At 45.1% G+C, this 27,083-nt stretch overlaps 1 protein-coding gene across 2 annotated transcripts in view; it reads left to right on the top strand.

The window, feature by feature from the left end:
- Positions 1-699: 699 nt before the first annotated feature.
- The window catches only part of STAC (SH3 and cysteine rich domain), a 1,007,531-nt gene continuing 981,147 nt past the window's right edge, over positions 700-27,083 (top strand). For both annotated transcript variants that reach the window (XM_078685878.1, XM_078685877.1), the window contains exon 1: positions 700-921. In XM_078685878.1, the coding sequence (XP_078542004.1) occupies positions 814-921 (108 nt within the window). In that variant the 5' untranslated portion in view covers positions 700-813. The remainder of the gene's footprint in view (positions 922-27,083) is intronic.

Here is a 27,083-nt window from a genome sequence, read left to right as displayed (position 1 = left end):
TTAGACGTTGCTGTCAGACCTAGTCTGATCTTTCCACAACCGCCTACTGGAATATGAACAGACTGACGAAGGTTTCGGGTATTTTTCCATAACAGGCAGTGTAGCTAGAATTGTTTTAGAGTAGAGGTGCTGAAATCCCGACTTTAAAGAATAGGTAAACGAGCAACCCCAGCCCTTGAGCACCGCACGGGTGCAACAACCCCAGCAGGCCTAGTTCCTGTCACTCTGAAACTGGAACATTCGTCCCAGAGTATAGAAGAAGCAATGCGCACACTGCGCGTGCCCCTGAACGCCCTCCTGCTTTGTAAGACATAAAACTTCCATAGGGTAAAGCTAGCAGCAAGACCATTCATTGCCCGTGCGCACTTCTGCTCACTACTAGCTGATGACAGCACCGCACGCTCACGCGAGCCATCCCCGGCACTCGCAGCACAACTCCTCCTCTCTGCCTCCTCGTGTGAGAGCGTCTCGAGCGCTCTGCCCCCTCTCCTTTTCATCACGGCGGATGACAGCCCGCGCGCGGTGCGGCTCCGGGCGCTCCACTCAGGCACGAGAGTGGCACGCAGAGCGCTGACCTACACTGGGATTATTCAGCCCCTTACCTTCAGAGAGACAGACGTGACTGAGACAAAGTGGGGGAGGGAGCAGAGGAGCAGGGGGTTTTAAGTCTCCTTCAGCATAGCAAGGCAGAGAATGCAAAGTGCATGCTTGGCTGATAAACACAGGATAGATACAGCGACGCGCTCGAACCCAAGGGGGTCGTGTTTTTATCCTTTTTGAGTGTTTGTACGAATAGTATCTAACGGGGTGAAAATGATTCCTCCTAGCTGCGTGATGGAAGACAGCGTGGAGCAGGAAAGCGAGATGGGATGCGCCGACCAGCCGTCCTCCCCAGCTTCCAGCCTGAGCCAGGAGTCAAAGGTATGTCACTTTGTCAAGCGCGCTCTTTTTCTGCTGCTTTTTGTGGCCGTGTTTTGAAATCGAGTTGTGTGCGTAAAATCGGAGCAAGCTGTGTCAGTGGCAGGAATTTGGCATGCGTCTGAAAAATAGTTTCAGTGCCTGACACATGTTTGACTTGTGTCGTTGCGCACTTCTGTACATGGGCGCAGAATGCCAGGCTGTTGTTGAAGTATGTTGTTTATGTTAGTGCAGTCGTCTGATAATAGCCTTGGGCGATAGGTCAAAATGGGTTGGACTCATCCTTCAACAAAGCACACATCACTGACGTACAAAGCAGGGATATGAAGGCACGCTGACAGCATCCCAGCAAAATAACTCATTTTCAGCTGTCGCTCCATGCTCGGGGAGAACTGATCTTGTGTATATCTGCAAAAGCGGCTGAGAGCACAATGGGGTTGCGTAGTATTTATCAGTCGAAAATACACTGTGCGCACGAGGAAGAGAAGCTCTTCCGGCAAGACCTTCCTGTTGACTATTATAAAGGTTTTTTGCAGAATTCAGTTTTCTCGTCTAATTTTAAGGGAAATGGACTACAATGTACTTATTAAGCAGAAAATCAGGGAGCATTCTATTGGTTAAATAAAAAAATATGTGCAGAAACAATGGATATCATCAGACACCAATAAATAGAAGCACAATCCAAGTGGAATTGTCCCCACTTCAGTTCAACAAATTTCTAAAAAAATAATAATATTCTGGAACAGCTCCCCGTTTAAACCTTTGGAAGTGTTATGTTCATGTGGAACTTGCAGGGGGGTGAGTCAAGGCTAGCACTGCAAACAATTCAAAATGCACCGTGGCTTTCAATCACAGAGCTGCACGAGGAGATCCGGCTCTAAAAGTACAGTGTCCTCAGTGCTTGGGCTCCATATCATCCGCTAATACATAGGCTGAAAGTTTGCTAGCCCTTATCAGTGTTACTTTTGAAGGCTGCTGGTACTTAATGACACTCTCAACTGGTGAATGGGTGCTGAAAGTCCATCATTCTCTCCTCAGCTGTCATCTTCTTGCTGCGTTGGCCTGACAATAGGTTGTTCAAAGAGTGTTAAAATCACATTCTCTTGGCGCTAATCCCCTCTCGAAGCCATAAATCCCATCAGCATGATTGTGTGACATTGCTGCTAATCTGGCCAAAGAGCAACAGTAAAGTACATATTATAGAGGCAGCCAATTTACTGTGTTAAAATATTCTCATTGGATTTTCGAAAAATTTTCAACCCCATTCAAGGCTCTGGGTATCACTATTAAATCACACATGCATATGCCCATTCTTTAAATGGATAAGTACCAGCATCATTATCTTTGATCCTCAAACACAATTTTGAACAGTTTTTGCTTTGATATCTCATTTTGGGAACCAAGCCCAAATATCCTTATTATGGTTATTTACTCATACACCATCTCACATTATTGTTTACACTTATTTTCAGTGTTTGGCTGACGAATGCTGCTGTTCTACACATAAAGTAGTAACATAGATGTGAACTTTGAAACCGGTAATATAATATTTGTAAGACCTAAAGTCTTTTGCAGATTTAAAAAATAAGGACTGAAATTGCAAGGAAAGTATTGTGTACGTAACGCATTTAGTAGGCATTATTATGATATTTTTAATGGCTGATTCTGTGGATCTGCTGAACCAGAGGGGTCAAAATTATGATTACAGGTTTACATCATTCATTTCAATTACTCTCATTGTTGACCATAGAAGATGGAAGGAATGAAGCCTGTGTCCTGCAGACTGCCTGCACAAGGTGTGGCACATTTTATTGTCCAGCCCCAGTAGTATGATGTACAGTAGCATTTATTTAGTAAACGAGGTGACCGAGTAGAATGCAAAGTTGGAGAATTGTCTGGAAAACATTGCTATTGTGTGAGTTAGTTATAAAAGTTGTTGTCCCATCCTGAAAGCTTTCTTGTGAATGTTCGTACTGTACTGCCTCATTTCCAGTTGCCCTGCAACTTGATTTCAGAATGGCAGCAAAGTGCTTTAATTTTCCTGGTAACAATGAAGGCGTATAATTTGTCTCTTTCGTTTTTTGGAACATTAAAAGTAAACTTTAATCAGAGCTTCAGGATGACTAACCTCATTATGTTTATTCTGACCCAAGTCAGAAAGGAGAGATACATTTAAAAATTGCATTCACTTCATCTCCTTTGATATTTTCTATTTGGTTCTTCATTGTGGGTTCCCTAAGCTATGCAGGTTACTCACAAACTTGCCAAGTCACTGGCTGACTGAATTATTCATTCACTCTCACCTTAAATCATTTTGCACAGTTCCACAAGAAATGACACTCAGATCTATAATAATGGGGTATAAGGAGAATATGTTTACACAAATATGCTCTGAGATTGGGTTAAATATGTATATTTTATGGAAATTAAAAACAACTGACAACTTTGTGCAATTAGGTTGCCACACTAATGTATTGATGTATGTAGCATACTTGCAGGGAATTCCCTCTTCCAATGGTTTTCCTCAGTGGTTTTGCTTTTATTGCCATTTGTTTTGTCCAGCTGCTTTGGCCTCAAACAGGCTCAGGTTGGCAAGGCAGGCTATCCCCCATTGGCCGATGGGCCTCTGGCCGAGGCCAGTTAGTAGGCTGTGATTTTGGTGGATTAAGCAGTCCAATCAGCCAGGACCGTCCCCATCTGCACTGCAAATGCACATCATTAAAGTTTGCTGTTGCAGCCTTTGTACACATATACCAGGCCACGTCAGGCCATCTAATTGTCAGAGGCAGAGTGACAATGGGCTGCTCTATAAACTACAGCTAAAGGTGTACCTGCCACCTGGCTCCCTCCAGGTGCGATAGATCCTCAAGGAGCTGCTGATGGAAAGCCATTAGCACTCGCTTTGTAGAGGACTAGGGTAGACAAGAGAACTGGAGAGTTATTGTGGTGGGGGGCTGGTGAGAGCTAGGGAGGGAGCTCCCCAGGTTGCTGGTGTCCCTGTCCCCTCCGTGGAACAGGAGTGGGATAAATTAGTCTCTGTTCTTCTACTTTGCCTCCCTAATATCAATTACTGCAGTAAACTAGGAGAGTATATTCCCTTAATCGACCTTGAAATTTGCAAACCAGGTTCGAGTCCTGGTTTCAGCCCAATATCCTGTGATTCTGGGCAAATCACTTATTCTTACAGTGCCTACAAAAATAATAAAACAATGAATTTGATGTTGTGTAATGTAATCATGTGTTCGTGTGAAGCTCTCTAATGCCCTTAAGCCAAGTCTATGCTTTATAAAACTGCAAAAAAACAACAGCAACACTCACACCTCTATTCCTTGCCCCTCCCCTCTGAAAGTCAAACTGCCCACTAAATCCCAGTAGCAGAGATCGTGGCACAATCAGTCACTCAACTGTCCACTTTTCTGAATGTCCAACAGCCCTCTGAAGGCCTCTGCCTCCACAAATGTGATGACATGCCTAATTCGGCTATTTACGTTGCGTTGTCTGTGATCTTTCATGTTCTACATATTCTCCGCCCCATTTTTGATATCTACAGTCATGTAGTTAACGTCTACCTGCACTTCATTTTGCACAGACTGCCCACACCAATGGTGCACTCAGCAGCCTCACTGCTTTTTGTCAGTATAGTTAAGGAAAAATAAAAATATAATAACTTGTTTTATTATCGTTTTATTTTGTCCTGATGTCTGTCAGCTTTGCGGGGCGGGGCTGCTCTCACGACAGTGGTGAGCACACTGTGGAAGTGCGCATGAATGTTTGGATGCTGTGTGCCTTCTTTGATGTGCCCTTTGATCTAACAATAACAGTTAGTGTGCAGGGTGGAACTAAATTGGTGCAGGAGGCGTCACTGAAAATCAGGGTCAGGTTGGGAAGGCCGGCAGTCAAGCATCGGTTGATGGGCAGGAGTCTCAAGGTCACCTGTGGGCTGGTTTTTAGGGCCTCTGTAAACCAGCCCACAGAGACTTACTTATTTTCACCAGTCCCCACCAGACCACTGTAATGTGGCGTCAGTATCATAAGCAGCCCCCTGCCATGCTGTCAAACTAAGACTGGGTCCAGATGTTGCTCTGACCCCAAGGACATTCTCACATCGGACCCTCCGTCTCGTGTGGCCGACCCGGCCCAGAACCAGTGTCATCCCCGGCAGTACCATCACTTTCAGGCCATGGTGGGTATAGGGAGGGTGAGAATGGCCTCGAAGGGGGACCATCTCAGCTGAGCCCTCCTGGGGCAGCAGCCATGTGCTTTTCTTGACCCCTCCCCTGCCCTGCCAGGTCATCAAATTATGTATTCTGAATGAAAATACCAATCACTAGGTGCAAAATGTAGTGTTATGTTTTTGATGAGCCATCAAAATAGTAATCAATTGGTGTACAATATAGTGTAATGTTTCGGATGCCTCATCATCTCATGGTTGTAATTTTCGTAAGGTAAATTTTTCATACACTGCCACTTACCCTGGCTTCCAAGACCTCACACTGGTGGAGTATATTCTCAAGTTTTTACAATATTTACTGAGATTTTTCTTCCATATTAACGTCTTGGTGACCATGACCTGCATCCATAACAGTGTAATACTGTGCTTTACAAATTCAAGTGCCAATTGTACAAATCTCTCCAATGTTTGCTTTCTTGTGTTGGGGTAAAAGACCGACATTTCAAATGTCAATTTTACATTTCAGTTGTTGGCCCAAGAACCTAACGATTTACTTACATATTTTCCTCCAGATTTCCCAGCAGAATAGCTGAACAAGACCAGGCTAAATACAGATATGTACCCTGTCATCTATTCATACGTGCTGTATTGATTATACACATTTTAATATTTGTAAAGCTCTAACATCAACCCGAAGGTATCTTTGCACTAGAAAGTCTAGCTGGGCAAAAAACTGTCAAGAGCCACAAAAGGACAACATTTCCAGGCACTGTGTATTTCGAAAAAAGCCATATTTCAGTATTTTCTTGAATTTAATTAAGAAAGCTTGAAAACCTAAAAACAAAGGTAGGGAGGTCGAGTGTTTGACTGCCCCCCAGGAGAATATACAGCCTCACAGAGGCGTATGCATAAACCTTGGTGATCTTACTAGGGCTGCCATCTCTGATCACAGTTTGCATCTTCGTAGATAATGCACACATTTCTGTGATAAAAAAATTCTGTCTTGAATCCTGCATAGCTTTTTCGGCCAATTAATGGAATCAATTGCCGAGAAGGTGGCATCTTTCTTCTTCACATTCAGCACCTGCCTGGTTGCTGCATACTGGCCTAACTGCTGCTTCTTCAGAAGTATGACAGGAGACTCAAGATACATAGCACAGCAATAGTCAAGTAGAATAGAAATAAAATGATTTAACATTTGGGCTGTTTGTGAAAAAGTAAACGAGATAAAATACGTAGGTATAAAATACGTAATATAAAATATTATACATAATACGTACAATAAAATACGTCATTATGAGATAAAATACGAAATTAACATGAACTAACAACAGAGTTGATTTTGCAAAGATAAATCAGTCAATTTTGATTCCTAGATTCTTGTCACATTGAAATTTGGATCGCTTTTTCTCCCAAAGTCTAGAAGGCTAGAAAGGTAGCATTCAGACAATCATGGGCCTAAATGGGGCAAACATATCTGTTTATCTTCCATTTAAATCCAGCAATCACACAAAAAGGCTGTAATCTGCCTGTGGTCACCATCAATTTTAACAGGGTATCATCTGTATACACAGCCACCGAAAACCAAAAGACTGGTTAAAAAGTGCCCACGGTACCATGTGCAAATTGAAGAAGGGACAGCTCAGAGCGCTGGGGAACCCAGGAAGCCCAGGTCTACGTATGTGAAAAAAATGGCCCAGGTAGACTTTGGTGGCTCTGGCCGAAAGAAAAGTCTGAAACCAAATCAGAGCTGAACCTGAAATTCCAAAACTTTCCCTTCGGGTCAATAAAATACAATAATTCAGCTGAAAAGCCCAAAAGATAAGGTAATTGGGAAATAGGTCTATAGTTATCATTCTTATTTTGATATAGCCTCCTCTCCTTGAGCAGCAGAACAATATGAGCCATATTTTTAGATCATCTGTAAGAAAATGTCAGATGATCAATTTCTTTATTTTAGATGACGTCATATAAAAGTAGTGTAATCAGTTATAGGAATATGTTTGTGTTTTGGACTCTTTTAGTGAGTGCACTGACAGCACACATCCCACAATGTATCTGTTTATTGAATCTGAACATTTGATTTCCATCCTACTGTAAAGTTTAGTGAGAGTTGGAAGTGCATCACAAAAAGTTTTGGAAATGTTGCCTCTGTTATATGCATCTTAGAATATTTGTTTTAGAAATGTAGGGCCAGATGTACTGAGGTTTTTTGCGGGCACAAATGGGTTTTAGACCCATTTGCACCCGCTAAAAATCGGTGGCCTATGAACTAATCCTAAGTGCGGCGAAATAAGAAGGGGCGTTCCCTTCCTTATAGTGACTCCAAAAGCAATGTAAGAATGTTTTGCAACCGCAATTGCGGTCGCAAAACACTCGAAGTTTATTGCCCTTCTGAGAGGGGTAGTAAAGCACTCGCAAATGGGAACCTTTGGGAATGCATAGGGAAATTTTGTTAGGGGCAGGCAGTGGTCACAGGGACCACTGCCCGCCCTTAAAAAATTAAAATGAAAAGTTCTTTTTCTTTTTTAAATGCAGCCTATCAGCCCTCCTCCCTGGGCCGATTTTGTCCCCGGGGACCCCATCCCCGACGGGCCAGCCTGTAGTGTGGGTTCCCTGGTCTCACCCAGGGAATCCACTTTGTACAGTTGGGTCCACGGGGGGAGCCTCAGGCCCCCCACAGACCTTGCCGCCTCCTGTGGGAGCTGGCATTGCTTTTACACATAGGGTGCTGCTAACATGCAAGCAATGCCACCTCCCACACGAGGCATGGAGCCGGCCAGGGCTGCAGGGGCCTTCAAGGTCCATCCACGGTCCCCCACAAGGTGGCCTGGTCCTGAGGAATGGCGTCCTCAGGGACAAAAATAGCCTGGGAGGGGGGTCGCTCAGCCAACCTCCCCCCCTGCCTTTAAGGAAAATGTCAACAAAATAAAAGAAAGAAAAGGCCTCACCATGGGGGATGGGTCCCCAGGGTCGAAATCGGCCTGGGGAGGACACATCGAAGTAGCAAATCGTCTCCGTTAGGACTACAGCACCCTCCACGCACTCAACACCGGACGATCACACACCTGCTTCCTGGCCGCCCCGAAGCGCACCCAAGAACCCTTCTCCTGCCGGAACTGCAGCTTCAACAGCATCTGGCCCGCCAACCAACTGACCAGGAAAGAATCCAACTACCTCAGATGCATTTTTCTCAACAACTGCTCCGCCCTCAAACAAGCAGTTGAACTCTGGGACCTACTCGACTCAACCACCCAGACGTCGCCTTCCTGACGGAGACCTGGCTGAACCCCTCCTCGGCACCCGACATCGCCATAGCCATCCTGGAAGGCTACAAGATCACCCGCAGGGACCGCACCAACGGAGTAGAAGGAGGAATCACCATCGTCCACAGGAACACTCTCAAAGTCTCGAACAACCCTGACGACACCCTTAGCACCGCCGAACACCTGCACTTCCAGATCCACACCGACCCCAACACCACCCTCAGAGGAACCCTCGTCTACAGACCCCCCAGCCCCCGACATCAGTTCAGCGACTCCATCGTCGACCTTGTCAGCACACACGCCCTCGCCTCCACAGACTACATCCTACCCAAGGAACTGAACTTCCACCTCAAGAACAACAACAACACCAACTCCACCATACGGATCGACAACCTAGCCTCGGACTCAGACAACTCATCACTACACCCACCCACTCCGCCGGCCACACGCTCGACACCAACTTCACCGCAAGCCCCCACGTCTCCTTCAACCACACCACCGAACTCCACTGGACCGACCTTTACTGCATCCACTTCATCTTCCGGAAACCCACCATGAACCACCGCACCCAACAGATTGCTGGAGCAAAGTCACCGAAGACCAGCTAACCACCACTCTCGCCCACAGCCCACCCGCCGGCCCCACTGACCCCAACACCGCCGCCCGCAACCTCAGACAGTGGATCAACGACTGCGCCAACACCCTTGCCCCATTCAACAAACCCTCCAACAGCCACACCAGCAAGAAAGCCAGCTGGTTCACTGAAGACCTCCAGGCCTCCAAGCAAACCTGCAGGAAGCTAGAGAAGAACTGGCTTCGGGAATGAACACCGGACAGCTACGCAGCCCATGAGAACACCACCCGCAGACACCATCACCTCATCAGAGCTGCCAAAAGGGCCTCCTTCAAAGACCGCCTAGACAACAATGCACACAACTGCAAAGAGCTCTTTAACATTGTGAAGGAACACTCCAACCCCAGCCCCAACACCAACGACATCCTACCTTCACAGGACCTGTGCAACTCGCTGGCCGCCTTCTACCATCGCAAGATCGCAGACATCCACGACAGCTTCAACGCCACGACCGCCCCAACAACCACCGAGACTTCCAACCCCATGACCACCATCCGCACCAACTGCCTGCTCGCCTGGACCAAAATTAACGGCGACGACACCATCAAGATCATGAACACCATCCACTCCGGATCTCCGTCAGACCCATGGCCTCACCACATCTTCAACAAAGCCAGCACCACCATCGCACCCCATCGCCAGTAAGCCATCAACATTACCTTCTGGACAGCTACCTTCCTGGAAAGCAGGAAGCACGCCGAGGTCAACGTCCTACTCAAGAAACCCAAGGTGGACTCCAAGGACCTCAACTTCCGGCCCATCTCCCTGCTCCCGTTCCCGGCGAAGGTAATCGAGAAGACCGTCAACAAACAGCTGACCCGCTACCTCGAGGAGAACAGCATCCTGGACCCATCCCAGTCCGGGTTCCGCAGAAACGACAGCACGGAAACTGCCCTCATCGCCGCCACCAATGACATCAGGACCCTGCTAGACAACAAAGAAACTGCAGCCCCCATCCTCCTGGACCTATCAGCAGCATTCGACATGGTCTGCCACCGCACACTATGCACACGCCTCCACGATGCGGGGATCTAAGAGAAGGCCCTGGACTGGACCACCTCCTTCCTCTCCAGCAGAACTCAGAGCGTCGGCCTCCCCACCTTCCGCTCTGAAGCCACCGAGATCTTCTGTGGCATACCCCAGGGCTCATCCCTCAGCCCAATGCTGTTTAACATCTACATGGCACCGCTCGTCCACGTCGCACAACTGCACAACCTCAACATAATCTCCTACGCCGATGACACCCAACTGATCCTCACCCTCACCAAGGACCCCCACACCGCCAAAACAAACCTCCACGAAGGAATGAAGGCCATCGCTGAATGGATGAAGAACAGCCGTCTGAAGCTGAACTCGGACAAAAAGGAGATACTCATCCTCGGACCCACCCCTGCGGACTGGGACGACTCCTGGTGGCCGACAGCACTGGGAACAGCTCTAATATCCACTGACCACGCACGCAACCTAGGGGTCATCCTCGACTCCACCCTCTCCATGACCAAGCAGGTCAACGCCGTCTCTTCCTCCTGCTTCAACACCCTCTGCATGCTCCGCAAGATCAACAAGTGGATCCCCACCGAAACAAGAAGAACGGTCACCCAGGCCCCTGTCAGCAGCAGGTTGGACTACGGAATCGCCCTCTATACAGGAGCCTCGGCCACACTCCTGAAAAGGCTTCAATGCATCCAAAATGCCTCCGCATGCCTGATCCTCGACATCCCTCGCTGCAGCCACATCACACCCCACCTGAGAGACCTGCACTGGCTCCCCATCAACAAGAGGATCACCTTCAAGCTCCTCACCCACTCACATAAGGCCCTCCACGACACCGGACCAGTGTACCTCAACAGACGACTAAGCTTCTACACCCCCACCCGCCAGCTCCGCTCCGCCGACCTTGCCCTTGCCACAGTCCCCAGCATCTGAAGAACAACCACCGGCGGCAGATCATTCTTTCACCTCGCCGCCAAGACCTGGAACACCCTCCCCATCCACCTACTGCAGACCCAAGACCTACTGACCTTCAGAAGACTCCTCAAGACCTGGCGTTTCGAGCAGTAGCAGCACCTCCTTCCCCCAGCACCTTCAGACCCTCACGGGTAAGTAGTGTGCTTTACAAATGCTTTGATTGAATGATTGATGGATTATTTAATGATTGTTTATGTGCAGAAAGGGGCACCTTCCTGCACATAAACAATTATTAATGGTGTTTTGCTCTTTCTATGTGTGCTGCAGAATGCGGCACACATAGAAAAAGCATAAACGAGGAGAAATAAAGTTATTTCTCCTCGTTGTGGTACTCTAATGCCTGCTATTACATGGTATTAGTTATTGGTGCTACCTCAGATTTACAGATCCTTGTAAATCTGCACCAGCGTCAAAAAGCAATGGGTGTGGCGGTGGAACACCCACAGCAACACCCATTGCACACCCCTTTCACGCAGAGTACCCTATTTACAAAGCTGTGTTAACGCCACTTTGTAAACATGGTGAAGGGCATTGTGCTGCGGGTCATTGGTAAAAATGATGTTCCGGTGGTGCAGTCCCCATGTAAATATCTCCCCTAGTTTAATTTCATGACTTTTGTCAGGCAGAGAAGAATATTGATACCTGTTTTGGGCAACTGTGCCTTTATGCTGTTCCTTTATTCAATTGAGTTTAACATGAGCCCCTAGGAGCATAGGGACAAAACCTGTAAAAAATAATATAGTACTTTAAAGGTAAAGGTTGTTAGCATGGTTTGTGAAGGGAAAGAGAACAAGCTGAGAAGAGATGTGAAGTGGAAGAAAGTTAGTGATGCGATGCAAGAACAAGTTTTGGCAAACAGGACGTCGCCAAAGCTCTTACCAGTATAAACCAACCTTCTAGGTCAGAACATTATACCACAATCCTTAGGTTAATTTGTCCACCTCAGAAGATGTGAAACTTTAAAATGTTGACCCTTGCGTTTTTAAGTGAGTTCAATAAATTACCGAGTTTTCTTATAGTGCAAATACATTTTATAAAAATGAGGATTAGTAGTTTAAATAATCAGAGAATTACCTTGGAAACGTACTGCCACTGGATGCGTGGGATATGAAAGTTAATGTTACAAGATGAATTGATAATTGAGAGTGCTTATATTGAAGGAGAATCCCCATTATAATTTTACAAGTTCATGGTACATTGCAATCAGTGTTACAAATGCTTCTGAGTCTAGCTCTTTTTAATCCTTTGTGTCGCAACTCACTGTGCTTCACAAAGTGAGAGAATTAAGTAAATAAAAAAAGCATTTTCCATTATTTACCTCTTGAATTCCTCATTTCTATTTTTCGGACCAGGTCACATTGTCAGTTTTCTGTTAAAACAGCAAAATATTAGTCTTTGTTCTGTTCTATGAGAAAGGTTGGAATATTTTTAATGGACTGCTTTCAGATGCTTTGAAAACGTAGGTCACAAGCAAATACAACCGTTTTGTCTGGCATTTTAGCGGTGGGAGTCTTAGCTTTGCTATCATGTATCACTACTCCTTATATACTACTGTATGTTTACACACTACTAAGGTATCCACGTTCATACACCACTAAGTAAATAGTATAATAACTATAAATACTTAAATAATTCTTAGATTATGTGATATCCCAACCAATATTCGGTAATCTTGGTTCGCTATGTCATCTGTATTATATAATTTACAGCTGGATCCATGCAGTATAAAACATATCAATTTAATGTTAACGTTTTAAAATAAAAAAGCATGTTTAGTTACATCACACAAAATTCAAATAAGGTAACCTATCTGCTGAAACACTTTGTAGAGCATAAAAAGTCCTCGTTCTCAGTCAAGTGTTATGTAAACCATGTCATGCCAGAAAAACAATGCAGTAATCTTAAATTGTTTTCCTAATGTGAGACAGTAGATTATTAATTGGGGTAGATGGTAGTGCGCCACAAGTAATAATGTCACTATCCTTGTTAGGTCCAATAAAGGTTTTAGTAATGAAAACCTGAGTTCAACCAGTGGTATCTATGGTACAGAGTAGACAGGCTTAACCTAAATAAAGATGCAAAGTGTTTAGAAGTACCAAACCAATTGAAAAGTGAAAGACACAATAAAAATCCCAGTTCCACTGATAACAAGCATTTACAATGCAACGGTTTCGCCTTTGCAAAAGTTAGAGCTATTGGCATTGTAAATGACAAAATTTTTATTTATGTGTTGGTTTTGAAAACAGATAAATAAATGGCATTGTCATTTACATTGCCAATAGCTTAATCTCTCGCAAATGTGAGACCTATTGTACCCTACTGGATGAGCTCAGCAGACAGCAATTACTTGCAGACGAGTTCTATAACACAACAGTGACACTGCTAAATCCAGCGCTTCACAATAGAAACAGAAATGAAACATGAGAAGATTACGCGTGAACAAATTACAAAAGCAGACGTTAAGTTACATGAGGCAAGTGGAGTGATGTGGCAGCCACCACGGCATCATATAGTGCAGGGGCAGTGTGATACTGGTGTTGGGGCACTGGCACCATGCAGTGCAGTGGGGGAAGCCAGTAAGCCACTAATGGTGAATGGGTTCTGGAATCACAGAGTAAAGGTGATACTGTAGTAATGGTGAAAGGACGCTGACACCATGCAGTGCGGGGGGACTTAATGTTTGCACAACGGCTGCTGGCACTATACAGTGCTTAGGTAGTACAGTAACAGTGCAGGGGTTCTGCCACTATACAGTGCTGGGTAAGTCAATGCGTGTTTCAGGGTGCCGCAATGGATGGTGCACGGAGTCGGTGTAGGAGCATGCAGGGGTGTTGGAACCTACAGCCAAGGAGGAGTTAATTCTAGAGGACACTATACAAGGACGAGGGGTGGTGTGGACTATACATGCTGTGCCAAGGGAGGCGTAGTATTTGCACTATACAGTGCATGGGTGGTTGTAGTGCGTACACTGCACGCTGTGAAGAGTGGGACATTGTTTGGCAGTAGTGCGGGCACAGTGCGGAGTAGTGTAGACACGGTGCAGGGGCACGGACACCATATATAGCAGGAGAGGGCGTTAATGCCGGTGCAGAGACCGCTAGCCTCCCCGGTGAGACAGTGTCTGCGCGCAGGCGGCTCCCCTCGCGGGTCAGTGTGACGTGACGCAATCCCCTCCGGGTTAATAACTATTTACAGACTATGATGCCGTTTCATTGCCTGCATGCTATATTAAGAGCTTGCATCTCTCAGCCGAAAGGCCTCATATGGAGTCAAATCTATTCCACGGATCTCGGTGAGGTATTACAGACTACAACTGCCCTGGCGCTGCATTCCTGTGAATAAAACCAGCATATAAATCCTGCCGATTTCCAGGGCTATGAGTGAAACCCGATCTGCGGAAAGGGAAGCCGAAGTGGCGGGATATAGAATTCCACGCTGGTTGGTTGCCTGACACACGCGGGGATTTGGGAACGTATACCCTGGGGGCATGTTGTGCATCCCAATGGGAATACGGGTATATTCAATCTCTTCCAGATTCAATCAGGTCTTTGCAGCGACCCTCAGAAAATAAACAGCCCTCGGCATCTGTGCAGTGAGCACCGGCGCCAACTGAGCAGTGTTGTGCACCGAATACGGGGAGGGGTGTACTGCTTGGAATTGTGCACTGAATATGGAGGTGGGCTTACTGCTCAGGAGTGGGTAGACTGCTCAGGGTTGTGCAATAAACACTGGGGATTGGCTTTTAAGGAATCAGCAATGAGCAGGGTGGCGGTAGATGCCTGATCGGGACTGTGCATAGGGGCCGGGCGGGGGAAGGCAGCACAGCAAGCACGAACAAGTGGGGGGGAGGACAGCAGCAAGCACTCACGAAAAACAAGCACATGCAAAGCAATGGAGGGGGTGGGAACGGAGACATGGACAGCGGGAGGGGGGCAGGGGAAGGCAGGACAGCAAGCACGAATAACAGGGGCAGGACAGCAGCAAGCACTCACGAAAAACAAGCACATGCAAAGCAATGGAGGGGGTGGGAACGGAGACACGGACAGCGGGAGGGGCGCGGGGGAAGGCAGGACAGCAAGCACTAATAACAAGGGGGGGGGCAGGACAGCAGCAAGCACTCACCAGAGGACGACTTCTTCCGGCGGCGGTCGGGGCAAATGGTAAAATAAAAGGCTGCCCAAAAAAAAAAAAAGTACCGCCCACCGTCGCATTGACGTTCTACAAGGGGCGGAGAGGGAAAAAAATCACCGGAACACCCACGAATCGCCTCGGACAATGACGGACGTCTCTCTCTTCCAATGGCTAGCCTCCATTTATGGAGCTAGCCAATGGAAAAGAGAGGCGGGACAAAGCCACATACTGTTCTCAAAAGATGTTGCCTGCGCGAACGCTGCTGCGCAGCGGATCGCCAGGCGAAACTTAAAAATGGAAAATAACTTCATGAATACTATGACACTAAAAGTACAAAAAACCCAAAAAGGGACCAGAAATATAATTTATGAACATTGTAAATGCAAATAGCACTATCCACCACTATCTGGTTGTGCTTGACCAGTACCTAGTCACAATTTAAGCTGACCGAGATGGAGCTCAGGTAGGATATAGACACCAGGATTGTCCTGGTCGGAAGTTTTACTTTCATACTTAATCTCCGAAATTGGAGTAAAAAATCCTCAGCACGGCAAGTTAGCAGCCTGTGGCAGAGAGGGACCCATGAGGCTAGATAGCAGTTGCAAGGGGTCCTGATGATGCTGTTAACTTTTCGTGGGAAAGCTCAGAGTGGGAGACATGCAAAATTTGCACTTAAGGAAGGTCCGGATACTTTTTAGCACCTTCACCCAGTGACTTAGTCACTCTTGTGGAACTTGGATTGCTCCAGATGGGTGCAGTCCTTCTTCTGTCTTCAACAGAACCAGATGAGTTCTGAAGAGGGAGCCCAGGGGTGCCACATTTATGTTGGGCACTAACTTGTAGGTGGGGGTGACTCCTGGCCCCTACTAACCACTAGGTACAAATTTCCCAGGGGTAGCCCTATTCAGTGCAGTTCCTGTGTGTCCTACAGTAAACAATAACACAGTGTCCCTCTCTGCCTAAAACCAAGGTGGCAGAATCTTTCTTCCCTTGTGAAGAGCTCCTGTGCCCTCCACACAGTTGTGGCCAAGGAAATTAGCAACCCCTCCTCTGTGGTCACTCAAAATCAGTTCAAGGGGCAGATCCTCTTCCACTGGAATTGGGGTCTGGCTGCCTAGATGGACAAAGGAGGGGTCAGGGGCAGGTGTTAGCAGCATCTGCTAGTGACAGGGTAGGCCTCTCTAAAGGTAATTACGTTCCTGGCCAGAGCCCAGATGGTCATCCTGTCAAAGGAGTAGAATACCTCTGCACACCAAAGACCTTTGTCTCAGCTCTGGAGATAAGTTCACATCTCAAGTGTAATATTCTGCTCCTGGTCGATGGTTGTACATGTATGTAAATGGGCTTATAGAGGCTTCAGGCAAGGGAAAATGTAACTTTTTAAAAATACTTTTCCCATTACATTTATTACACATCCAAATTTACCAGTAGTTATGCATGTAATAAATACTTTAACAGGTCCAAGAATGAAGTTCGTAGTTGTTTTCTAGGTAGAGATAACATTATTAAATGTAATATTGTATCCCAATGCTTTCATGTGGAATGGCTAACCCTGCTCGTCATAATAGTTTTTGGGGCCTTATCACTTTCAGAACATGTTTAACACTAAACATTTACATGTCCTACTCTTAAATAGCATGGACCTTGCCTTAATGGCATTGAGACGTACCCAGAAGTGACTTATTAAAATGTTAAAAAAGGGTTTAGACCTGTCAAAAGGGGTTATACTGAGAGGTCAAATTTTCAGTTTTAATACTGCACAAACAGGCTACAGTGGTGGCCTCTAGTCATGTTTGCACTGTCAGTGTAGTGTGTGGCACAATGGATTCTGTAGTCTACAAGTGATATTTAACTTACAGGCCGCGGATACACTTTGTACCACATACCAGTGATTTATAGATGAGTTAAATATGGCATTTAGAAATATATTCAATTTCTACATACTTTAGCGGTCAAGGCACATGCATTGGGGCCTGGTTAGCAGAATCCCAATGGTCAGAGTCAAAAACCCAGCAGCATCAGACCAAAAATAATGAGAGTGACCGTGCAAAGAGAGGTATTTTCCCATGCTAAGCATTTAAATCATTAGCCTCCAGTTTCATATTTAGAGACAACGCTTTGCATGGTTTCTACCGATGCCTGACTAGCCTGACTAGCCTCTGTCATTACCTTTTCCATTCTAAAAACAGTAAGTGGTTTTCATACCAAAGGAAGATTTTAGCCTGCCATTAATGTTTCATGGGATTTTGTCATGTGTTAAAGACCCATTTCTCAAAGAAAGCCTGAAAATTAGGGGTAATGTTCTGACATTCAGGGATTCACAAACAATTGCAGAAGTTTGTCTGGAAAGCTGTTCCGCACTCAGGTTTCCAGGCACAATTCTGGGAAGGTTATAGGGATCCTTTTCTCATAGGGCAGAGTTCTGGATATCTTGAGTACTCCACACAAGGAGAATTTAATCCCCTGGACAAACACACACCTTTGTTTTTTATCATGTGGGAATTATTTTCCCCATGGAGGAACCCCTTCTCCTAAACCCCCACCAAATCTGGGAGTGATCAAGTCCCCTTCTCAACCTAGAATAGGGTTTAATCCAGCACTTGGCTGGAGTACAACTCCTCCTGTTTCTATGTGGATCAGAGTAGGTTTTGAATGTCCTTCAATGTACGTACCTGTCCAAAGCTAGCCAAACCTTGGAATGACAGTTTTATCTCTTCTTGAGTAGGATTTATAGCACCTATAGTCAGATCCCAACACATGTAAATGAGTTTACACTTATCAGGAATCCCTTTGTGAATTTCTAGCAGGAGTAAAGCAGGTAAATTCAGTCGTAAACTTCTTTTTTATGAGAGAATTGACCTTTGTGCGTATGGCCCAGGGTGTGTTTTTTCCAATTAAGCTGATCTCATCCTACCTCTCAAGCCCCCGCATTGATGCGCTTCTCTAACTAATGGAAATTCTGTCATTTCCTTGTAACTGCCACATACTACACGGCTACAAATACGGTTATTTTCACCCCTTCAAACACCTTTGCCAGATCTTGCTTCCATCCTGATTGTCAGCATTCTTTTTTCCTTTTATCTGTCTCCTCGCATCACCTTCTCTAGAATTTTTCACTGCACGCTTATTTTCACATGCTTATTTTTAAATAGAGGAGCCTCACGCATCAAAACTATATATCTCCCTGTAGGTGATCTCACGAGCACCTTGACAATCGCCGAAATCACCTTATATGTAAATTAACTCCAAATTTCCTTTCTTTTTTTCTTCTTTCACTTTCTCACATGGTTCTAGCAATCAAGTCATATGTAAACAGGCATGCTTATTAAAAGGTCCTGAAGATGATCCCAGTATTTTCTTTAGGGATCGAAACGCCGTCGACATCTTGTACACCATATACGCTTGTTTAAAATATCCTAATTTTTGCGTAATGGTGTCTACTGTATATTCTGTTTGTTCTACGAGAAATGTGCTGAAAACAAAAATGTTCCCTTGCCTGTACCCTTCACTTTATATTGTACATATTTTTTGCTAAAGTCAGATCAAGGCTTGTGTCCCACTTAAAACTGCCTCTTGTGTACTCTTTGTAAATATTGAATTGATTGCACATTAAATATCTGTCCGGCTGGACAGATTTCTACAATATAGTACTGATTGGGTCTATATTTATTGTCTTTCAACTATTTTTTGTCTGGGGACCACTGTCTTTAGAAAAAAGTGAACCATAGGCAGGGCAGCACTACTATCGGAATAGCTCAGTCTTGAGAAGCTTTCTGAAATGTAGGTGGTCCGTGCACTTCTGCATGTGAATGGGTAGTTGCTTACAATTGTAGGGGGTCAAGTAATAGAAAGCACTGCCCCTGGAATGTGTTTTCCTAGTTCGGGGCATAGTGAGAAATGATTTGACCCTGGATCTTAAAGGTATGACCGGCTGGTAGGGAATACGTTTCTCTGCCAGGTATCTGGATCCTTTGTCATTCAGTTGCTGGCTTCTGAATGACCTGCAAACATTGCATCATACTGTTACTGTGCCTGGATATTAATGAAGCATTGAACTAGTCTCACCTGGATGCAATGAAGACCTTTGCAATGGCTGCACTATGTTTAGGGCAGATTGTATGAAAAACGTTATGACAACAGTGACCTGGTTAATTATTCTGAGTTTGGTTGTGGAATACCAAGTTCAAGGTTGGCATCTGTGGGAACTTGACTTCCATCCATATTGAATAAAGGATACAATTTATTTCACAAAAGGGTTACCATCCCTTCTACTGAAGCTAGCATAAGTTGTATTTTGGGCAAATAAAAAGAATTCGTTTTAGTCAGATTAGAATGGGGCTAATACTGTCATTGCTGCATTTTCTCACTGATTAGTGAAATTTGAACATCATTTTATAAGAATACATGTTAATCTGTCCTCCTACTTTTATCAAGAGAGTATACTTGTGAGAGACACGCCTCATGTTGGCCATCATTCACTACCATCGGAGATTACTTTAAAGATCTTTAAGGGCTTTACTGCTGCCTCTTCCAGTACACACCCTTAGTCAGCAAATGGTGAGATGTACCTCTGCAATTGACAGATAGTGTTTTTTTCAAACTGTTGTTTAGGAATGGCGTCTTGTAATCAGATAATAGCTCTGAATTACCTTTCTATACAATTTGTTTGCTTAACAGTGAAAGAACCATTACATGTTGCAAGACAACCACAATGAAATGTATTCCAAATAATAATTTAACATTTAATATAACTTTGTTTGGCTACCTGTTAAAACAACATTCTGTGATGGGAAGTATGACAAACAGCAAATAGTACTACCTTTAATTAATTCTCATAAACAAGACTTTTGAGGTGAATTGGATTTTTTGAGTAATGGTGTTAATAAGCTTCCTGAAAGTGAAAACACAACACAATAGTAATGCAATTACTACCTCGGCGTTGTGCCTCAAACTATGTTTACAAATGTAATGATTGCAATTACTAAATGGTCAGATCAGAATACCATAACCGTTGGACTTGGCACTTTTTGCAGGGTCATCCCTGAACTTTTTGCCTTCCTCCTTTATTTTCTGACCAGTTGTTTTATGACTCTGGGCACTTTACCACTGCTGATCAGTGCTAAATTGCATATGTTCTCCCTATGGTAAATTCTTGTATGGATTAGTGATTCCATGATTGGCTGCTTGGTTTACTTGTCAGACCCTAATACAGTGCACTTCATGTGCCCAGGATTGTAAACCAAATGCTGCTGGTGGGCTTGCAGCACTGATTGTGCCATCCCCCGGAGCCGCTTGTAAAGTGTGTATCAGGTCTGCCATCACAGAGCCTGTGTGCAGTCTGGTATTGTAGGTAAAAGGTAGGATATGCCCTGATGTACGTGGCGTGTCCTGATAATGAAGTACAGCCATTTTCGTTTTTCACTATTGCAAGGCTAACTGTTCCCCATAGGCCAGAATGGGCAGTTTGATTATAACATCTTATAATCCTAACTGACTCAGGGATCTAGGTAGAAATTCAAGTTCAGTAAGACTGAACTCAGAATGATAAAATACATCTTTTAGTGAAGTTGTTTTAAACATTCTGTGTTTGAAAATACCACTTTTAGAAAGTCTGTATTTTCTTGCCTAACTATCCAAGCCTGCCTCTGATGCTTGTGTATTCCTTGCCTGGAGTTTGAGTGACAGGCGCTGGGGGATTCCAGGAGACAGGGTGAGTCACAACAGGGCTGAATAGACCCATCTGCATGTAGAGTGAGGGGAGGAGAGCACCTGGGACCTGAATAGGGCTGTGCTTGCCTTCCACAATGCTAGCTCCACCTCCTGTGGTGCGTCTTATGTCCTTGACCCACACTGTTAAAGGAAAGAAGGAGTCTTGTCAACAAAGTGCTCCAGGACTGACCAGAACTGGTTTGGACTAGGTACAGACATTCTCTACCTTTAGAGAACAAAGAGAATAGTAGTATAAATATTGGGGCCCAGACCCCAGGACATTAGATAACTTCTGGGAATCAAGACGAACCTTTGCTGAGGAGAAGAACCGGGAAACTGAAGGAGGAGACTACCCCTGTGCTATGTGTTGTTGGGGTTGGCCTGCAGTGGTTGCTTCATTGCCAAAGAAAGGAGAAAAAGTACTGAGTGTGCTTTCATCATCTTGAGGAAGATCTCCAAGGGCTTAAACTGGAGCTTGCCTCCTGCCTGAAGTCTCATGGGTTACCAGACTTCACCCCTTCTGCTTGCCTGCATCTAGAACTGCGGTTTTAGCTGCTTTAAAAGGAAATTGCAACACCGACGCCGGCGAGCGACGGCGTCTTCTGCACTGCAGCCGTGAGCGCTGCTCCAACTTGCACCGTAGACCCGACACCGGCCGCAGTTCCACATCGAGGCCAGCGAGCGACGCCGTAACCTGCCCGAAGCTGTGAGCACTGCTCCGACTTGTGCTGTGGTCCCAATGCCTGCTGCTGGGCCGCATAGAATCTGAAGCTGACATTGACATCGACATCGCGGAGCCGATCCTCGACTCGGGTGACCGAGAATCCATCGACAGCACAACATCGTAAGAAACCGTGGTTTCGGCACCATCGTGACGTCACCTCCCCGACGCAGTAAAAAACCGTCGTCTCACCTCCCCTGCGCTGCAGTAAGGAACCGAGTCTACACCTCCCCTGGAGTTGTATGGAACCGACACCGCGCAGCACCAACAAAGCCGCACCTCCCCGATGCCATGAGCTGTCTTTGTTTTTTATTGCTTTTCCAAGGTACTGTTCTTTGGGGGTTTGTTTGGCACCAGGCCTGACGCCGCGCATCTCGCGGTCGGAGCCCTTCTTTGGGATTTCTCCTGTCACAACGTTGTGATAACGCACGTTGGAGTTATTTGTTGCTAGAGACTGATTTTAAGTGAGCAACCTATGTTTAGGCATATCTTGAGTACATTATTGTGGATTTTTTTTGTTTGGTCTTGTGTTAAGTCTATATAAAAATATTTATTTTTATAAAACAACCTGTGTGGTGTCCATCTGTTGTGTTGTCACTGTATTACTATCTGTGTTTACAAATGCTGTACACGCTGCCTCTGAGAGAAGCCTGCCTGCCTGCTCATGCTATGCTACCAAGGGGGTGAACAGGGATTATTTTAGGAGTGTAGCCCCTTACCCTGACTAAAAGCAAGGGTCCCTATTTGGACAAATGTACCTGCCTCTGCCAACTAGAGACCCCGAAATCTAACAATAACATGAAAACTTGAAATCTCTAGTCAAAACTGAAAAACTATGCATCAGGGTAACAACCCTTTGTTATTTGGAACCTAATATACACAAACACCTGAAAATAAGCTGTAAGAATAAAATTAGAGTACCATTTTAACAATACAGTATATCAGAAATGCAAAAAGCAAAATGCAGTGTCTCAGACGTGGAGAGAGCGAGATTCTGTAGATAGGAAGATATGTAAATTTCCAGGGTTGGATATCAGCCCTCTAAAATTGGGATTATTGTTACCTGGGGAACTTAGAGGTTCAGGATCACTAACTTTTCACTCAGGGGATTTCAATCTCGCTCATGGGATTTCTGATGACAGTCTAATAGCCATCAATTAATGCATGTTCCCGAATGTGTTCTAGATCGATCAGGTTTCTCGCTCTCTATCCAGCTGCTTTCAAAGCTAGTTAGGGGCTGGACCACTGTCAAAACAGCAGGGTCTTTGAAAAAAAACACATCAGAAGGTAAATAGAGAGTGTGTATTCACCAGACACAATGAACACCCAACTTACCTGTACCTTTAACAGTAGTTCTTTAGGCATCAGTTCTACCACTGTTGAGGGTTGAGGGTAGAAAGGGATCAGGGTGCTTTTTTCACATCTCTGGACTGTAGTTTACATTTGCAAGGTATGGCACATATGCAGAAGCACACTGACAATCACAGTTTAAGCCTTCTATACATGTTCAAAATTCACCGAATGAGTTTGGGACAGTTCCCCTCCTTAGAGCAGTTTTCTGAGAAGCTCACCCATTTCCCTCTTCCGTTGAATTTGCTTCATGGGCCACTGTGTAAGTGCAAATGACCAGGCACACAGTCTAGAAACCTGCTCAGGTGGAAAACCTTGTGAATTCACTCCACATTGTGGTATTACACAAATAGCATAGAGTAATAAAGCAGATATATTGTTTTCCTGTGGAGAAGTGTATAAAAATATTGAGCAATAATATTAAATAATGCGTAAAGCTAATGAGACTTAACACATGAATTTAATGTAAAACTTTCACTAGGCAATCATACTTAAATATGCTAGGCCTAATATGTTGAGACACTACCATTTTAAAGTTAACAGAGCTAAGAAATTGTAAATTCAGGATTTAAACTTGATCATGACCTTTTAAACCTACATGCTTTTTTCCTTTTTGTTGTGCAAAATGATTTTCTTTTCGTTTATCCTCTTCCGTGCTCATGACCAGCTCAGCTCGTCGGTGGCGCTGTGCTCATGACGAGCTGAGATCGTCATGACCACTGCAGCTGTCTCACGCGGGGCTAATTCCCCTGCTGTGCTGAGCGTTCCATTGAAACGGGCGTGGTCGTCATGAGCACAGTGCCACCATGCAGCGTGATGGGCTGAACTTGTCACAGGCACCTTGGTGCTGCGCGCCCCCCCCCCAGCACCACAGGGGAATTAGCCCCGCGGCGAAGGGGATATACAACTAGTTCAACTTAAAAAAAGACCATTGTTAGCTAATGAGTACATTTGGTATTTAGAAGTTTAGGAATGAAGTTTCACACATGGGAATGTAAACTTGAATTGGAGGTTAAATCATGAGAAAATAAGAGACGACAAGACATAGTTGTGGTTTTAGAAGTTGCTGTCAGAAGAATATTGTGTTTTTGCGCCAAGATGGGGAGGTAAGTCATTCCCATGGGCTCATCAGAAGCTGATTGCTAGACAGAATAAGAGGCTGAATTAAAATGTAAACAATATTCTTGTCTGTCTATAATAGTGTGTGTTCCTAGGGTAGGTACAATCAATCATCCACCCACACCACTTTACACCTTGACTACACTGCTTTGAAAATCTACTGAGTTTCTTGAACCTCTATTTAGGAGGAATTCTGCTGTGATTGATTCTTGACTTATTGAGCTAACTTTGATGCTGAAGATTTGTGCTTTGATTTCTCTCGATTTCAGAACTCTTTATGAATTTCCGACCTGACACCATTTTTTTCTACTCACCCGTAGAATAGGGATATCTTCCTTTATGAAATCCTCATAGTGCTTTTGACTATGATTTATTGATTACTACATTTGACTATTGATTTATGTAATAATGTATGTAATATTGTTAACTGAAATTAATGGAATTTAACTTGTGAATTTTAAGAAAGTTAACTTAATAACATTTTAGAGGTAATGAAGCCCTTTAACTGATAATAAACTCTCCTTACTGCCTGATATAGGAAAAATTGTAATAATTTAACGTGATGTACACCTCCTAATTGTCTCTAAAACAATGGCAAAGATTTATCAACCTGAGCAGACAAACAAGAATGCGGGAATCAGGCGGCCAGGGTTGCTTCTCCGATCAAACTACACAATTCGGACATAGCCTTCTTTCCCGACTTCACCCAAGCAGTACAGATGCGCCGACGCTCATTCCTTGATGTCAAACGGATGCTGTGTAAAAAAGGCCTTAAATATGCTATACTTTTCCCGGCGCCTTTGCCAGTCAAGGCAGATGGGAAAACTCGCTTCTTCGACCTGCCGGAGGTTGCGTCTGACTGGCTGGACAGCTGGAGGACCTCACCGGAAAGTTATGTAAATGTAAATGTACAGGAATTTATATAGCGCAAATCACCAAGCGGTTTCTAAGCGCTTGCTTAGGGAACCCGTCCTGGTATTCCCCTGTGAGATAACCCCGGCAGGGTATCCGCAAGGTGAAAGCCAGGCATCCCGCCACGAGGGGCCGTTGTGGAGATTAAGCAAGCTATTGCCCAGAGTCGCAGAGTGTGAACCTGTGAATCGAGTAGGCACCGGAGCGAGAATTGTCGAGTCCATGGACATTTTAGGACTCAAGACCCCGCCGAGCCGGGAATTGAACCCTGGTCCCGGGCTGACCTCTGCTTCCAGGTCTGCCTCCTCTAACCACTGAGCCACACTTCTCCACCAACGATCATTAAAGCAGGCAATTTGTCTGCGTCGGACAGACTTTTAATTACTTTCATCCGCCTGTTTTTTCTTTTACATAAGTTGAGCATCACTCAAGGTCTCCTGATCATTTAAGATGTCGAACTGTAAGCCATATACTAAAGTATTTGCTAGTCTGGATTTTGATTAACTATTAAACCATGCACCTGTAATTTGTAATGGTAGGGTAGGGGGTCATCGGGGCGCTAATGCCTCCCCAACTTTCTTCTTTTAGTAACTTGTTGGGCGACAGGCACTCTGCATTTGAGATTCATGTGCAGTTCTGAGCCCAGAGTGCAGGGGAGCAGGGTGGGTGGTTGTTGGGAGGTGTTGTTTTACCCTGTTTATTATTTTTTGCGTTATCTCGATGGTACAGTCCCTATTTGCACAAAAAGATGCTACACTCCACGTATTTGTCAATGGGGGTGCAATGGAACAAATAAGTTACAATCTTAAACTGGAATGTTAACGGGTTGGGGGACAAGATTAAAATCTGTGTAGTTTTGCAACATATTAAGAGATTATCACCAGACATTGTATTGCTTCAGGAAACTCACCTTATAGGTAACACGTGCAAGGTTATGCATAGGTGGGGTTACTCAATGGTAGCACACGCGAGTTTTACATCCAACTCCACAGGGGTGGGTATCATGCAAAAAAAGTCATTCCCCCTATCACTTGCGTCCACTTATGTGGATGACTGTGGTAGATACTTCGGGGTCACGGGCACCTGGGAGGGCCGAACCATTACCTTCAAATCAATATATGCACCTCCAGGGCTACAGGCCGCAACATTCACTGACCTCAGCGCTGTACTGCTAGCATTACCCGATAGGCACCTAGTACTTGGCGATGAATTTAACTCAATAATATCGGGCTCACTAGATAGACAATCCCCGCACAATCCCTCACACAGTGCACTCCTTTTCCAGTTTCTTGAAGGCAATGGGTTTGGTGGACGGATGGAGAACATATAATCCTTATAAAATCCAGCACACTTTTCATTCTGGGGCACACAATAGCCTTTCCCGTTTAAACTATATAATTGTTCCAGCTCCACAGGTTACGGATATCCAGGAGATACGACATTTAGCCAGCGATATGTCCGACCACTCCCCCCTATGGATCCACATAGTCCTGGACCACACACAGGTGGGACGAGTTGCCCCTATCAACCCCTAGTATCTCAAAAAACCCAAAATATGCAAAGGCCTGAGTAATCCATTGACAATCACTTCTTGGAGAATGAACACACCGCTGACTCCCCACAAATATTATGGGAAGCCTTTAAAACAGTGGTCCGGGGTCAAGCCCTCACCCTCATAGCGGGATCAAAAAAAGACAAAACAAAAGCCATTTTTGATGTAGAACAAGAAATTTATCGTCTTGGGCAAGATATAAATTCAGATCCTTCACCCGAAGTCCTCCACACTCCACCTCCGCCAGGACTAATAACGGGCACTGGTCACCGACCGTGCCAAAGTAATGGGACAGGATAGGCTGGGCTGACTCTGACTGGGGAGACATGGCTGGAAAACTAATCGCCTGGCTAGATAAAAAAGAACATGCTAGTAAGCTTGTTCCAGAACTTAGAGACTCTGACATTTCCCCCATCATGGACCCCCAGGACATAGCCAACCAATACGCAACACACTTCCGCACAGTCTTCAGCTCAATAGCACCATACTCTGAGGCTGACTCCTCGGACCTCCTACATGATATCTTCCTCCCAATGCTCACGGACACCGACTGAGCATTTATGGATAGTGCCCTCACCCTGACGAAATAGCGCTCGCAATCCAAGCACTTCATTCGGGTAAGGTTCTAGGCC

The sequence above is a fragment of the Lissotriton helveticus genome, chromosome 4_1 (genome assembly GCF_964261635.1).
Source record: "Lissotriton helveticus chromosome 4_1, aLisHel1.1, whole genome shotgun sequence".
Taxonomy (NCBI): domain Eukaryota; kingdom Metazoa; phylum Chordata; class Amphibia; order Caudata; family Salamandridae; genus Lissotriton; species Lissotriton helveticus.
The sequence above is the reverse complement of the archived record's forward strand: the minus strand, read 5'-3'. Positions and strand labels throughout refer to the sequence as shown.